Source organism: Phyllobates terribilis, unplaced genomic scaffold (genome assembly GCF_046119375.1).
Source record: "Phyllobates terribilis strain yellow unplaced genomic scaffold, ASM4611937v1 Scaffold_1__5_contigs__length_1240528914, whole genome shotgun sequence".
Taxonomy (NCBI): Eukaryota; Metazoa; Chordata; class Amphibia; order Anura; family Dendrobatidae; genus Phyllobates; species Phyllobates terribilis.
This window is the reverse complement of record NW_027362761.1, coordinates 1004262744-1004279536: the sequence shown is the minus strand read 5'-3', so window position 1 is coordinate 1004279536 and position 16793 is coordinate 1004262744. Positions and strand designations below refer to the sequence as shown.

At 40.1% G+C, this 16793-nt stretch overlaps 1 protein-coding gene across 2 annotated transcripts in view; it reads left to right on the top strand.

Moving 5' to 3' along the window:
• Nucleotides 1–16793, top strand: part of GALNTL6 (polypeptide N-acetylgalactosaminyltransferase like 6) — a 3351701-nt gene that overhangs the window by 2903976 nt on the left and 430932 nt on the right. For both annotated transcript variants that reach the window (XM_073656298.1, XM_073656306.1), the window contains exon 9: nucleotides 1677–1898. In XM_073656298.1, the coding sequence (XP_073512399.1) occupies nucleotides 1677–1898 (222 nt within the window). The remainder of the gene's footprint in view (nucleotides 1–1676; nucleotides 1899–16793) is intronic.

Sequence of the window (16793 nt, the reverse complement as noted above, 5' to 3'; positions counted from 1 at the left end):
AAGTGCGGTATTAGAACACTGTGTTTTTTCGACGCAACATAAATACGTTGTGTCCAAAGCGCTGCTGAGTGCTGATTAGGGGATGTAGTGGCTAACAAACCAGCTGTGAGATGCTATTTTATGGCCAGGGAAATGTTTGCCTAGTGGCACCTTCCCAGGCTAAAAAAAATAGCTCACAGCAGTCGCATAAATTACATGAATAGAAATGCTAATGAAGATTGGGGGAATGTGACTAGCTGACACCCAGCTCTTTTGTTTGGTGATGTCAAGGTGTCAATCAGACCTTTTCATGAGCAAACAAAGTAAAGAAACACACACAGTGTAAACACTTTATTTGAATTACAACAGACCAATTTTTTAATGATTTAAATGAACCAATATACTCACCCCAGTTCTTTATGTAATTCAAGGGCTTAAGCAATGTCCCACCAACTTTATTTAGCTCCAAAAATAATTTATTGCTGCTCAAAAATGCTTAAAAAAAACGCTTAAAAAACGCATGTAAAAACGCATCAAAAACGCATGTAAATCCGCATGCGGTTTTTTTTCTGCCAGAGAGAGGCAAAAACGCTGAGGAAATTTTTGCTTCAAATCCTGAACGTGTGTACATACCCTATGCCATGGCCCCACTATCAGTATTCGGTCATTTTTTTTTTCATAGGAGTGGGAGCCAAAACCAGATGAGGAACAATCAGAGAAAATATATAGTATAAAAAAGTGCCCCAATTCTGCATTTATCACCCACTCCTGGTTTTGGCTCCCACCCATGAGAAAAAATATTGAACGAATACTGACCAAATACTGTTAGTGGGGCCGTGGCCTTAGGCAGATAATCAGATTGGAGCATACCAGGCCAGTTGTAATACCCAGTGTGGAGCACAGTAGAGGAATGCGGCCATAGGAGAAGGTGATGAAGCAGTCACGAGCCGAAGCAGATGCGTAACACTTGATATCTGCTTTAAAACTAATAGCACATATTATGTTTAGACTTAATGGGTGTTGAAAATTTAAGTATGCCTTATTTTATGTGAGCTTATGAAAAACCTAGAGTAGCACTGTCTTCACTTAGGAGTCCATATTCATGCAGAAGTAATTCCATTGAGTCTGCAGTACTATAATTTGATACCTCAAAGAAACTCAACCAGTGTGTAAAGGAACAGAGGACCCACAATCCGTTTTTAGCAATGGGGACCCCAGCAGTTAAGCAGTTAAAACCAGTTCTATTGTTTACTGATAATGGTTCTTTGAATGGAACTCCTATAAAATGAGTCTCCAGGTGTACCTGGATAACGACCTTGCTCCATCATAAAAAAGACCCTTTGCTAACAATTGTAAAAAAAATGTTATTCTATTATTTTAAATATTTGGCTAAGTATAGCAAAAAGAAAGAATTTACTTTAGGTTCACCTTCAACTTTATCTGTATCTATATCCTAAAACAATAAAAGGTTAAAAAGAAAGCAATCTGATTAATGATTTTGCCTGTTCTTGATTAAGTTGAGTCTCATTAATTCCTGCAGTGCAGTTACATCTCAGTACTTTTTCGTTTAATAAACTAATTGAACCATTAATCTGACTCTATCACACAAAGGTCATAATTACTTGATGTATAATGTTGCATGAAATATTTCAAAAGAACTATGCTTGTAACAGTAATGTACAATTCTTGTATATTAGAATCTGAAACGTGTGGCAGAGACCTGGATGGATGAATTTGCAGAGTATATCTACCAGAGGAGACCTGAATACAGACACCTGAGTACTGGAGATCTCACGTCTCAAAAAGAACTTCGCAAACATCTCAAGTGTAAGGACTTCAAATGGTTCATGGCTCAAGTAGCATGGGACATTCCAAAATATTATCCACCAGTAGAACCTCCGCCTGCAGCATGGGGAGAGGTACATTTTTTACATTTTCATTTCTTATAATTCATAGATAATATAAAATGCAAATTTTCAATATCCTTATAAAATGCTTATGTGTTAGGGTGTAATCAGACGTCCCTGCAAAATGATGTAAGATTGGACTGCATTCCATGGACTTGCCACGGGTCTCCCGATCCAAGCGAGACAGCTTCATATATTTCTATGAAGCTGTCATGCTCGGGTCTGGAGACCAGCAGCCAGTCCATGCATTGCAGTCCGATCTTGGACCAATTTGCACGGACGTTTGAATGTGCCCTTACAGTTAGTAATACTGTTCACAGTTAAAGGGCATCTCTCAGTGCCCTGATAAGCTGTCTATATGGGCATGAATTCAAAAGAACATTGAATAAATTGATACCTTGATATCTGTGATCCGATGTCTTATTCCTTTGAAATCCACATTTTTCTTAATATGCAAATGAGCTGTTAAGATCTATAGGCCAAACACAGAACTCCTAGAAAATATGTCTCCAGAGCTTATTTTAAATGAAAGGTGATGTTAGCAGTGTGAGACATGTAGATCAGGAGAGCAGACTGTCAGTCATTACATGTCTCACACTAGTAATTCCTCCTTTCATTTAAAATAAGGTCTGGAGACAGATTACAAATTTTGATTAGATTATATGTTGGGGGAAAGCTGATGGTTGCTGTTTATTTTTCTTGCAACTGTAATTGTGGTTTTATATATGGTATGTGGAATTAAATAGTAATAAATCAAGTTTGTCCTCCAGAATAGGAGAAGATATCTCTGTAATAATAATAATAACAATAATTCAGAAATATTCTTACTTGAAAATATGACCTATGCACAAAATCTAAATTAAATTTTAGACACAGCCCCCCACCCAAAATGTCATCTAATATTATTTTCAAATAATAAATGGCAAGCCAAGCAGACAAAGAATGGTATTCAGTGCAAAATACATATTATGTTATATTATTATGTTATCTGAATTTAAGATGGAACTTAAAAAAAAATGAGGCAAGACTTCCAAGTTTAGTTAAAAAAAAAAAGAATATGGATTTTTATTCATCCAACAGCCATTTAAATATCAGACTGTTTTCTGAAAAGCCCAACATTATGTATCAAACTGTCCACTGGTTATTGATTGGTGGTTGGTCTCTTAAAAAAAACATGGCTAATGCATGATCAATGGTGCTGCAATCAATATTCAGCCATTTTGGCCTACAATTTATGTATCCCATATCTATAAGGCAGTAAGAACTAATAGCTATTGCTACAAAAAAGCATTGGCAGATCTTATTGAATTAAATGGAATACATAGATATATACCTTTTTAAGTTAAACAATACAAGACTTTAAGAAAAAAGAATGCCCTTACAGTAAACTAATCACTGGAGGTTCCGACAGCACTCATTCGAAAGTCCACATCATTTTATGATGGATTACAGACAGGTCATTATAATGCATGAGCAAGCCAGGCCTTCTTTGTTTCTTTTTTTGCTTTTCTGTTGCATCTAGAAGCACTAACAATATATGAATTGATATTCTCTAAACCAGCTAACTTTTTTTTCTAAAAACGTATTGAATCAACCTGTGCGAATTATGTATGAGTATGAGAAACAGATTTCTATAGAGCTAATTACCTGTATACTGTATGGTTTGAAGGAAAATACAGAAAATTATATTTAATCTATTCATAGGCTACAGTCAATATTGTATGGCAAAACTCTATCATATTGTTAGATTTAAAATTATTGGATTACATATGCATTTGGCCAGGCGTTTTATATCTGCTCATAGGCAGTGATTATAAATATTCTCTGTATGTGCACTAATATCATATGCAAGAAAAATATAAGATATGTTTTGTTTTATAAATAGCTCAAAGAAAATAAAAGTGTTAAAGCTGCAAGAGAAACCGCTGAGTTCATTTTTTTAGATGGTTTCTTTTATTCCTAGGCTGGCTGTTTTCCCAGTCTCATAACTTTCTAATAGAAGCGTAACATGTTTTATACAGACCAATTGAGTGTGATTAAGTACGCTACCTTGCTGCTGTGTAACTGCCTACACAACAGTAAAATAAAAACAGTAACAATAGGAGCAAAAAGGTTCTTATATCTAAATGACTTGTGTTAACTGCTCCTGAGCTGGCTATTAGATAGACATTCTTATTTCTTACCACTTGTTTCACTCTTATTATAATTAATAGTGTGATGAAAGATGATCTGTGTGTCTTTTATTTTTTTCCAGTAGCACCCTGGAAATTAGTATATGGTATTGCTTATTAGCACCGGATTTAAGGTTTTTACATTGTCTTCATACTTGGTAGCATGAGTTATTAGTAATGCTTTAAAACATGCATGTGTCAATGATTTTTATGGATTGTGGAGCTTTGTGTTACAACCCATATTGTCTAATCCATCCTTAGTTATATTAGTCAAAAGTCTACAGTATAGAATTTATTGAGACTACCTAAAACTACAGTCATGGCCAAAAGTTTTGAGAATGACACCAAAATTATATTTTCACATGATCTGCTGGCCTCTGGTTTTTATTAGTGTTTGTCTGATGTTTATATCACATACCGAAATATAATTGCAATCATATTATGAGTACCAATAGGTTATATTGACAGTTAGAATGAGTTAATGCAGCAAGTCAATATTTGCAGTGTTGCCCCTTCTTCTTCAAGACCTCTGTAATTCTCCCTGGCATGCTCTCAATCAACTTTTGGACCAAATCCTGACTGATAACAGTCCATTCTTGAATAATCAATGCTTGCATTTTGCCAGAATTTGTTGGTTTTTGTTTGTCCACCCGTCTCTTGATGATTGACCACAAGTTCTCAATGGGATTAAGATCTGGGTAGTTTCCAGGCCATGGACCCAAAATCTCTATGTTTTGCTCCATGAGCCATTTTGTTATCACCTTTGCTTTATGGCAAGGTGCTCCATCATGCTGGAAAAGGCATTTTTGGGCGCCAAACTGCTCTTGGACGGTTGGGAGAAGTTGCTCTTGGAGGACATTCTGGTACCATTCTTTATTCATGGCTGTGTTTTTAGGCAAGACTGTGAGTGAGCCTATTTCCTTGGCTGAGAAGCAACCCCACACATGAATGGTTTCAGGATGCTTTACAGTTGGCATGAGACAAGACTGGTGGTAGCGCTCACCTCTTCTTCTCCGAATAAGCTGTTTTCCAGATGTCCCAAACAATCGAAAAGGGGATTCAGCAGAGAAAATGACTTTGCCCCAGTCCTCGGCAGTCCACTCCATGTACCTTTTGCAGAATATCAGTCGGTCCCTGATGTTTTTTCTGGAGAGAAGTGGCTTCTTTGCTGCCCTCCTTGAAACCAGCCCTTGCTCAAAGAGTCTCCGCCTCACAGTGTGTGCAGAAGCACTCACACCAGCCTGCTGCCATTCCTGAACAAGCTCGGCACTGCTGGTAGTCTGATCCCACAGCTGAAACAGTTTTAAGATACGGTCCTGGTGCTTGCTGGTCTTTCTTGGGCGCCCTGGAGCCTTTTTGACAACAATGGAAGCTCTCTCCTTGAAGTTCTTGATGATGCGATAGATTGTTGACTGAGGTGCAATCTCTGTAGCTGCGATACTCTTCCCTGTTAGGCCATTTTTGTGCAGTGCAAAGATGGCTGCACGTGTTTCTTTAGAGATAACCATGGTTAACTGAAGAGACACAATGATACCAAGAACCAGTCTCCTTTTAAAGTATCCAGTGATGTCATTCTTACTTAATCATGACTGATTGATCGCCAGCCCTGTCCTCATCAACACCCACACCTGTGTTAATGGATCAATCACTAAAACAATGTTAGCTGCTCCTTTTAAGGCAGGACTGCAATGATGTTGAAATGTGTGTGGGGGTTAAAGTTCATTTTCTGGGCAAATATTTACTTTGCAAGTGCAGTAATTGCTGTTAAGCTGATCACTCTTTGACATTTAGGAGTATATGCAAATTGCCATTACAAAAAATGAAGCAGTAAACTTTGGAAAAATTACTATTTGTCTCATTCTCAATACTTTTGGCCATGACTGTAGAGTTAACCGAATTTATTCAAGTGTAATTGAATGCTTATCAAATTTTACAAAAATTTGCATTCTCCAAAATACAGATTTTTTTTTTGTTCTTCGCTCTGCAAGATGGCAGCCAGCTGGCCACCATTTTTCTGAACTGTAAAGGGCTATAAAAAGGTTAAAGAACCACTCCAGCATTTTATTGTAATTAGCTGTTGGAGTGATACTGAAAATCCTCATCCCCTTTATGATACTCACCTTCTGGCGTTTTCATCTGTTTTCACCCCTCCGGTCTGTCTCCTGCAGTTTGTGACCTTCCCGCTGCTCCAGTGATTCATGGAGCGAGATGCAGGTCACTCATCAATGTAAGTTTATGAGAGCCTTGTTCTGGCTCTCATAGACTTGAATTGAGAGCTTGTGACATAGCTTCTGACATCTGGCCAGTCAGATGCTGCACTTACAAGATTGCGCCTCTGGACCCGAGCAGCGCCAAAAAAAGTGAGCTGGGGATAACATTTAAAGCACCACTGCAAGGGTGAAAAAAACCCCGCTGGAATGGTGCTTTTAAAAGAAAATAAAAAAAGAACTAATGCTCACTTCACCACATAACTCCTGGCCACCTCTGCTTCATGTCCTCCCTCTCTTCACTGCCTCTTCTTACCACTACCATGCACTGTAACCCAGGGTCTCCTCATGCTAAGTTGGATGACTCTACGTACGCACAACATGATGTCAAGAAGTGTACTGTGACCTTATGATGGGCACTTTAGTCAATTCATTTAGTCCCTGCACATTCGCATGGCTGTCTTGCGCTTAGTCATGGCTATACATCCCCTCCTAGCATCAAGATGCCCAGGTCTTTTGCACATGGCAACAAGGAGGTGACAATGACCGTATGGGAGAGTGTGAACAGCAGAGGTGAGCAATGAGGTTTAGTTGTTATTGTCTTTCTTTTTCACATCTTACTTTTTATTTGTTTTATGGTCTCTGTAGACACCAAAGCATAATAAGAGACATGCAATTCTCAGAGAATCAAATTTCCCAGTAAAATTAGTCAGATTTGCAGATTTGGCAAATTTGAATCTCATCAGATTCAATCATCTTACCTACAACATTTTAGTGACTTTATTTTTGGATCAATGTTTTTTGTAGGCAAAAGTTATGGCATTGTTATGGTGTTTTTCTTCATAAGCATTAGATCTATCAAACTTCAAAATTAGATCCATCATGGCTTGGAAATGCTTAGAAATAACAGCTAAACTTCAAGAGCTGATGCATATATTGTGTAGTGTAAAAACATGATTCATAAGTTTTTACCATTTTTACTTATTACCAAGTTTTTACCGCTCTACACTCTTTTAACAAGCTTGAAACTGCATTTTAAAGCAATGTCAGCACACAGGCTCATCTGGGGCTCTGTTGGTTAGGTTTTCATGGTTGAACATCCATACATAAAACTGAGATCATCTTGCTCAGTATTAAGCACAATTATAGAATTTGTATGATTTTATGTGAACAGTATGAAGAAGACCTATTCAAAGTTCTAGATTATAATGCAAAAAAAGTTCCATAGAAATTATTTTCTGAGTTTGCTAAGAAGAAACTTTAATTGCATAGAAAGTGGTCATAATTTCTGATACAATGGCAAATTTCCACACCAATTTGCAGATTCACTGTCTGCATAGAGCCCTATGTCAGCTCTATCAAATACTCATGATATTAACTGCTAATTTTGAACTTGGCCTTATTACCACCATGAAGTATCTGAGTATTCCTTATAAGGGTCTATGAATGTCTAACTTAATCTGAGATGAATATTTTTTCACTCCTTGTGGAACATATGAATCATTTTTGAAACATCTGTGATGTTTGAAGGGTTTCTTACATGCACAGCAAATGTCCTCATATAATTTATGTGATATAAAATAATACTAACGTTATTCTAGTTGTGTAAATTGCTTCTTCCTAGCTCATTTGCAGCCATATACTATATATTCCCTCCTCATTATGGCAGCGGTGTCATGTGATCTCCAGTCTGACAACAAATCCAACTCTCGAACCCTTTCCCACTTTTTCCCTTTTTGTCTATTTGTATTTTCCATTGCTTGACTTTAATAATAATAATCTTTATTTGTATATAGTGCTATCATATATTATCATCACTGTCCCCAATGGGGCTCAGAATCTAAATTCCCTAACAGTATGTCTTTGGAGTATGGGAGGAAACTGGAGAACCGACTGGAGGAAACCCACGCAAACACAGGAAGAACATACAAACTCCTTGCAGATGTTGTCCTTAATAGGATTTGAACCCAGGACCCCAGCACTGCAAGGCTGCAGTGCTAACCACTGAGCCACTGTGCTACCCATGACTTTTTAGGTTTGATTTTTTATTCTGCTCTTGAAAGATGAACTGTGACTAGTTGCTGTGGTCAGGATTATTTAGACAGTTTCATAAATCAGCAATACCGTATTTTTCGCACTATAAGATGCACCGGACCATAAGATACACCTCAAATTTTAAGGAGGAAAATAGGAAAAAAAATGTAATGTGATAAATGAGAGTTCGGCTTACAGTCCAAATTCAGCTTACTGGCGGGGGTGAGTGGGGTCACATGAGGTGCAACGCTGCGGGGTGCATGGGCTGAAAAACATTTACCCCTGGGGGGTACAAATGAACATACTGAACAACATACAGAATATTAGAGGTAAGCCTCTAAAAAATTAATTTCCTACGGCCATCATAAACACTCTTAAAAATAATTATGTTGGTGTTGCATCACGATCACCCTGGTGATATGATGTTGGAGGATGAGGAGAAGGAGAAGGAGGAGGACAACAGAAAATAGCCAAAATCAGAAAGTGTATACCCATGTCTGGGTGTGAAGAGGTGCATGGGAATAGACCCCTTAAATACTGCCGCATCATATTTGCATCTCCCTCGCCTGTATTCCTTGGTTGTCCAAGGAACTGTGACCTCTGCCACCAACGTTTTCAGTTGGAAATTTTTTTAAAAATTCATCAACAAGGGCCTTCTGGTACTGCAACGTTTTACTAGACCTTTCTGCCACGGGAAGGAGAGATGCAAAGTTCTCCTTGTAGACTACAACCCAAAAAGAAAAGTGGAGCCAAAAATCCCCAATAAATAAGAAGGATTTTGTATGTAAATAATATGAACTTTATAAGAGCATGATTAAAAATAATTCTAGTACTATTCTGTATTTAACATGGATATTTGTTAGGTGAAGACACAAGAAAAGAAAATGACAATGCAGGCGAAAAAGTTAAACATTATAATCCAAAATTACAAATTCAAGAGACATTAAAGTTATATTAATTGCTTCTAGCAGATATATTTACGTTGTTTAACCACATTAATAGGGGTGCTTGTTTCAAAAAGTCAGAATCAAGTAAAGTGGCAAGTGCATATATCATAGATCTAGTAAACTATTGAAACAGCCAAATAGGTTAAATAGCAAATATACCCTATAGTGGGAACATGCTTACCCATATATTAATGAGTGCGTCCTGCGTGTCAAACTGCCCAAATGCGCATTTCGCATAAGCTGCTTCCTCAAGGGACCTCTATGTGTCATCTCTGTCAGTCAGCATAAATACCCCCCCGGTGTTCATTAGCATCACAGGTGTGTCTAATGATGTGTTGTGTAAGTATTCTTTCACTTACTTACCTACCCATGGGGTGCGCATGTATAGTAGGACTTCCTTTGAGCTCCATCGTGCAAGGCATCTGTACGGATCCATGTGTTCCACATGATGTCATAGGAAGTATTCTTCCTGGAACGCACGGCATCCAGGATCCGCCGGAAGTGACGTTGCTACCACTGGCTGTCCCGCCCGTATGCGCCCTTTTGATGTGGCACAACACACCATTTGACACACCTGTGATGCTAATGAACACTGGGGGGTATTTATATGGACAGACAGAGATGACACATAGAGGACCCTTGAGGAAGCAGCTTATGCGAAATGCGCATCGGAGCAGTTTGACACACAGGACGCACTCACTAATACATGGATAAGCATGTTCCCACTGTTGGGTATATTTGCTATTTATCCTATTTGGCTGTTTCAATAGTTTACTAGATCTATGATGTATGCACTTGCCACTTTACTTGAATCTGATAGATATAATGTTGATAATATGAAAAGTTATAGACTTTTTGAAACAAGCACCCCTATTAATGTGGTAAAACAACGTAAATATATCTGCTATAAACAATTAATATAACTTTAATGACTCTTGGATTTGTAATTTTGGATTACAATGTTTATAGTAACACCACCCATATAATTAAATTTATATGATATTAACTTTTTCGCCGGCATTGTCATTTTCTTTTCTTGTGTCTTCACCTAACATATCCATGTTAAATGTTACTACTAGAATTGTTTTTAATCATGTTCTAATAAAGTTTATATTTTTTATATACAAAATTCTTCTTATTCATTGGAGATTTTTGGCTCCACATTTATTTTTGGGTTGTGGTCTATAGTGATGGGAGCTTCCCTGACTAATTAGTCTTTACCCTTATGGCACCAGTGAATCTGTTAAAGTTCTCCTTGTAGCGTCAGTCTGGAAGTGTGATCAAACAGTAATTATTCTCAGCCAAAATGTATACAGCACAAGGGTCACAGGAAAGGCAGAGGACCGTAAAGTCAACCATGTGTACCAAACTGGTAACGGCCAAGTCTTCCCTGTCCTGACCAAGAGGACGACTGTCCATGCTCTCTTCCTCCTCCTTCCCATTCTCCCCCTCCTCAGGCCAGCCACGCTGAACAGACATTATGACAGTTGTGTGGGTAGTACCGTCTGTAGCGCAGGAAACCAGCTCCTGCTCTTCCTCTTCCTCCTCTTCCTTCTCCTCATTATCATCCAATCCACGCTGTGATGAGATCAGGCTTGGATGTGTGGCATCACCCTTTATGGTTCCTTGCTCCATCTCATCGTGCTCCGCCAACAATGCCTCCTCTTTATTTGTGATCAGTGAGCGTTTCAGTAGACAGAGAAGTGGGATGGTCACTCTAATTATGGCGTCATCGCTGCTCACCATCTTCGTGGAGTCATCAAAATTTTGTCGGATGGCACAGATGTCTGACATCCATTCCCACTCATCAGCTCTTATGTGCGGAGGCTGACCTGAATAACGACGGGAATGTTGAAGCTAGTACTCAACAATTGCCCTCTGCAGCTCACAAATCCTTCCCAACATTTGCAGCGTTGAGTTCCAACGCGTGGTGACATCGCACACCAGTCGGTGAGCTGGAAGCTAACTTTCTGAAATGGGTACACACATGGCGTATGTTCACAAGCAGCTCAGGCAGATCTGGATAGGTTTTGAGAAACCGCTGAACCACTAGGTTGAGCACATGGGCCTGGCATGGTACATGTGCGAGCTTGCCTAGCGTCAGATGCCTGGCTGTAGGTATAGCGGTAACAGCCACAGATCTTCCTGCTCCTTTACAGCTGTCAACAATTCTGCAGCATTGAGATGTTTGTTACCCACCTAATGATATTAACTTCAGCACTGCCTGTTGCCGCTTGGCCGAGACAGAACTGCAGTGGTTCCAGCTTCCGACTCATGTTGTCATTTCGGAGATGGAGGCTGAGGAGTAGGTGGAGGTGCAGGAACTGTAGAATGTGGGGGCAATCCTGATTCACCCAGGGCTGGCAATCCTTGACGTCGGGAGGACATGTTCCGTCCCAAGGTCTGACTGGGTCCCAGCTTCCACTATATTAACCCAGTGAGCCAACAGCGAGATGTACCATCCATGGCTACAAGCACTTGTCCATGTGTCCGTGGTTAGGTGGATCTTCCCAGTAACTGCATTGTTGAGGGCACAGGTAATGTCACATGCTTGTGTAATGCAGAGATGGCACATCGGGGGAATTAGTGGCTGCCGCCATCAGATTAAGGAAAGATTCCATCTCCATGAGCCTAAATGCAACATTTCAAGTGCAAGCATTTGAGAAATGTGTGAGTTTAGTATTGTGGCCTGTGGGGTGTTAGCTGCGTATTTTCGCTTGCGTTCAAAGGACTGGGATAGGGACAACTGAACACTGCACTGGGACGAGGACGTGGACGCTGACGACGATGGCTGCAAGTGTGCAATGACAGGTGCAGGGCGGGAGGCATCTTCGCCTGCACCATAGACAGAGGATTAGGGTGCACAGGCAGTCGTGTCAACTAAAGACACTGTTTCTGAACCCTGGTGTTCGACCCAACTAGTTGGGTGCTTTGCTGTCATGTGTCTGAGCATGCTGGTTGTGGTAAGGCTGGTAGTTTTGCTGCCCCTGCTGATGCTGGCATTGCAGAGGTTGCAAATAGCGTTTTTGGGGTTATCAGGACAGTCTCTATAAAAGAGACGGACTCTGGAAGACCTAACAGTTGGACTGGCAACTTCTCTCGTGTTGGTTTTCCGGGGAAACGTTGCCCACCTTGTGTCTGTGGCCACCCCACTGCTTATTCCTTTTTTTTGTGGTGCTAAGCCTCCCTCCCCCTGTGTGCTGCTGTCCATGCTATGCATGTCACCTTGTCAGGTAAGATCAGTGACTTCATCATCCACAACCTCGTCTTCCACGTGCGCACCTTGGGCCTCCTCCTGACTTGATGGCAATTTTGTCTCATCATTAACCACTTCTTATAACAGTAATTGCACTTTCCTACCATCGCCTTCGTGTGACCCTGGCTTCTCAAATATTTGGGCATCACTACATGCGATCTCCTCTTGCCTCGCTTGAAGCTGGCTGGGCGAGAGGCCTGAATCTATAATTGGAAAAGTGAACAGCTCTTTGGAGTGTCCAAGTGTGGGATCACTTGTCCCTGGGCACTTGGCATGGTGGGAGGAAGAAGGATCAGGGTGAGGAATATGTGGTCCAGACTCACTGCTACTGAGACTTGACCGTGTGGAAGACAGGGTGGTCGTGATAGTGGAAAACTGACTGGCAGCATTATCTGCTATCCAAGTAACAACCTTTTAACACTGCTCTGGCTTCAATAGTTGTGTTCCGCGTCCCCCTAGTAATTGGGATAGGAAGTTAGTTTGACATGATGTGGGTGTTTGTTGTGCTCCCTCAGCAGGCACACTTTCATCTTGACCATGGTCTCGGCCTCTGCATCCACCATCACCATCACGTCCACTTCCCTGTCTATTATCATACGCCTTGCCCATTTTAAATGGAATGTAATATTTGCACACAGTAATATGGAATCACGTCTGATGACCATTATTTTAGGAAGTGGCCTTATAGATGTGGAATTGGTCAGCGACCAAGTGTGAATAGGATGAACAACTCCCAAGTGGCAGACTTTAAATGGAGGGTAATATTTGGCATGCTCCAAAAAATGTCACAATTATTACAGCAGTAATATGGGATCACGTGTGACGACCACGGTTTTAGCCAGTGGCCTTGTAGTATAGTATTGGTCAGCCACCAAGTGTGAATAGGTTCAACAACACACAGATGGCTGAGTTTAAATGGAGTGTAATTTTTGGCATGCTCCACAAAATGTCTGTATTATTACCGCAGTAATATGGGATCTCGTCTCATGATAGAAAAGGTTCTCTGCTTTCACAATACAGCAATGTGAATAAAATTTAAAAACATCTGGCTGTATTCTGCTAACAAGCAAATGGAGCAGTAAAATGGTGTACTGTATTGATTTTTAAGCAAATAATCAGGATTAAGAGAAAAAAAAATAGCCCTGATATCTAGGGCTATGGATATCTGTAGCAGCAGCAGACAGAACATGCAATGGACCCTATTGTGCTGTATACAGTGTCCACATACTCTGGCATCCTAACTCCTGCTATCACCAGTAATATATGCAGCTGGATTAGTCCTCAGAAGGACTGTTAGTTCAGATGGATATATATCTTGCTGTAGAAAACCTTTGCCTAACTATTAAATTGCCAATTCTGTCCCTCACTCAGCAGCACCTTTCCATACTCTGTCTGTTTCTGGAGTAGACTGTAATGAGCATTGGGTCACCAGATCTTGTATAGTCCCAATGACGTTATGCGGCCAGCCAATCACTGTAATGCCACAACCAATATGGCTACGGCATTACAGTCAGTGGCAAGAAATCCCTGCATATTAATTGGCTGTCTAAAGAGCTCCAAACATGCAAGGCAGAGACCCGAGCTCTCGCCTGAGCATCCCGGAAATACCGAGCATCTCAAGCAGTGCGATGCTTGGACAAGTATCAAGCTGTGGTGAGCACGCTCGTTCATCACTATTGTATATGTGTCCATTTTACCTGTTGATTTCTTTTGCATGTTTTGTTCTCTGTATTTGTTTTGATAGCATACCATGGTGATGTTTGATAATTTGCTTTTAATAGCAGTATATTTTTGTGGCAGAAAAGATTGCTTATTTACTGTTTGTCTTAATTCAACAGATAAAAATAACATCATTAACAGTAAATATAACATCTCTGCAAACACTTTCATAACAGACCATGGCTGAAATAACATCTACCCTGAATACTCTGTGTTCTCACAAAAGAACATGCTGTGCTTTGTAACATTGATAATAATTAAACTGCTCTATGCATCTGTGTGGCTTATGCAGTAATTGAAGTGTGTTCAGAGGGCTGTATTCCCAGCTTGTGTATTATTTACCAATTCATTCCTCCTCTCCTAAGAAAACATCTATTTGTCTTACTTTCGTCATACGCTAAAGCTTAACTTTTCTAACACTGACTTTCTCTGCCCTTCTCTTCCATGTCTCTGCATAAAATGATAAAATGAAACACTTCATATATCCCCTTCACCACTGTAGTGTCCTTATGAATGCTCTGGTGCTGAAGAAGTACAGTAAGAGCACAACAGGAGCTCATTTCCTCATAAAGACAGCATTAAGTACTCTAGACATGTAGCATAAGGGGTTGTATGTTCTTCTGAGATTCAAAGGCTGTGTTGCTATATATAAAATATATTTTTACCTTGCTTTCCAAGTCTTTTAAGTTGAAAAAAATGCATTTTTAAATGGTATTATAAAATATTGTTCTGGACTTTTTTTCTGTTTCTGTTATTCATGTATAACAGTCGATAGCACAGTAACTGAAGATGATGGCTACAATTGCATGCTCATTTACATCATTCAATGGGGTATATTAAAGGATAAACTATTATACTACTACTACTTCCACTATAGTTTGTTATTATTATTATTATTTATTATTATAGCGCCATTTATTCCATGGCACTTTACATGTGAAAAAGGGGTATACATACAAGAACAATTACACTAATCTTGAACACAATGTGACAGCGACAGGTACAGGAGGAGCGAGGTCCCTGCCCGCGAGGGCTCACAATCTACAAGGGATGGGTGAGGAAACAGTAAGTGAGGGTAGAGCTGGTCGTGCAGCGGTGTGGTGGATCAGTGGTTACTGCAGGTTGTAGGTTTGTCGGAAGAGGTTGGTCTTCAGGCTCCTTTTGAAGGTTTCCACGATAGGCGAGAGTCTGACGTGTTGGGGTAGAGAGTTCCAGAGTAGGGGGGAAGCATGGGAGAAATCTTGTATGCGATTGTGGGAGGAGGAGATAAGAGGGGAGTAGAGAAGGAGATCTTGTGAGGATCGGAGGTTGCGTGTGGGTATGTAACGGGTCAGAGATATATGGAGGAGATAGGTTGTGAATGGCTTTGTATGTCATGGCTAGGGTTTTGAACTGGAGTCTCTGAGCAATGGGGAGCCAGTGAAGAGATTCACAGAGAGGAGAGGCCGGGGAATAGAGGGGTGACAGGTAGATTAGTCGGGCAGCAGAGTTTAGGATAGATTGGAGGGGTGCAAGAGTGTTGGAAGGGAGGCCACAGAGCAGGAGGTTGCAGTAGTCAAGGCGGGAGATGATGAGGGCGTGCACTAGTGTTTTTGCAGATTCGTGGTTGAGGAATGTGCGGATCCGGGAGATATTTTTGAGTTGGGTTTAATATATTATTGCTTATAAAAAGTTACAAAGACAGTAACTAGAAACCACCAAACAAAATTAATAAAATATCTAACTCTTTATTGAAAAATGTTATGGACAATTGGTTGTGTAATTCAAAGCGGAAACAAGCATAGGAGGTGTAAAATGGTCAGCAAATGCTAAATTAAACTCTAGGTTAATATTGAAATATTGCACTTCACTGTCAAGTAAATATTGTCATAGTACAACATTCAAAGCAACATAAAGGTCTAGACCTGAGTGCTAGTGCAGTGCTTACCCATTTATCAAGTGATAATTGTTGAGCCCTCCACACAGTGGATATTTGACTGAACTGTAAAAGGCCAGCAAAAGATTAGAAAATAAAAAAAACAGCTAATACTCACCTCTCTGCTAACCTCTTCGGATGTCTCGCAGCTCACTGTCCCCCCATCCGGTCCTCAGCACCTCTTCTTGCCATCACCATGCTGAAACCACTTCAGAGCATAATAAAGGGTACTCAATTTGTGGAGAATAAATTTACTGCAAATCGAATTTCTGTATAAAATTCTCACTATTTGTCAATTTAGAATCTTGGCAATATTGATCTTTGTTTATTCAGTCCCTTCAAAGTCATTGAGTAGAACTTATATATTAATGACCTATTCTTGTGTCACTGGTCATATGACACATCAAACACCCGACACCTCTACCAATCAGCTGTTTGCATGTCTCCCTATTATCGAACAAGCAGAGCATATAGAGCCTGAACAGCTCATGTCCATATGCTATCTAATGACCAGTCTCAGGTACTGAAACTCAGCTCCTATCAAAGCTAAAGTGATCAAATCTACAGTACCTGAGAAATGCTCCAATGTATGATCTGTTGTGGCTGTATACATCCAACTGCAGTGGGAATTGCAAACAGATAATCATTATGGAGTCAG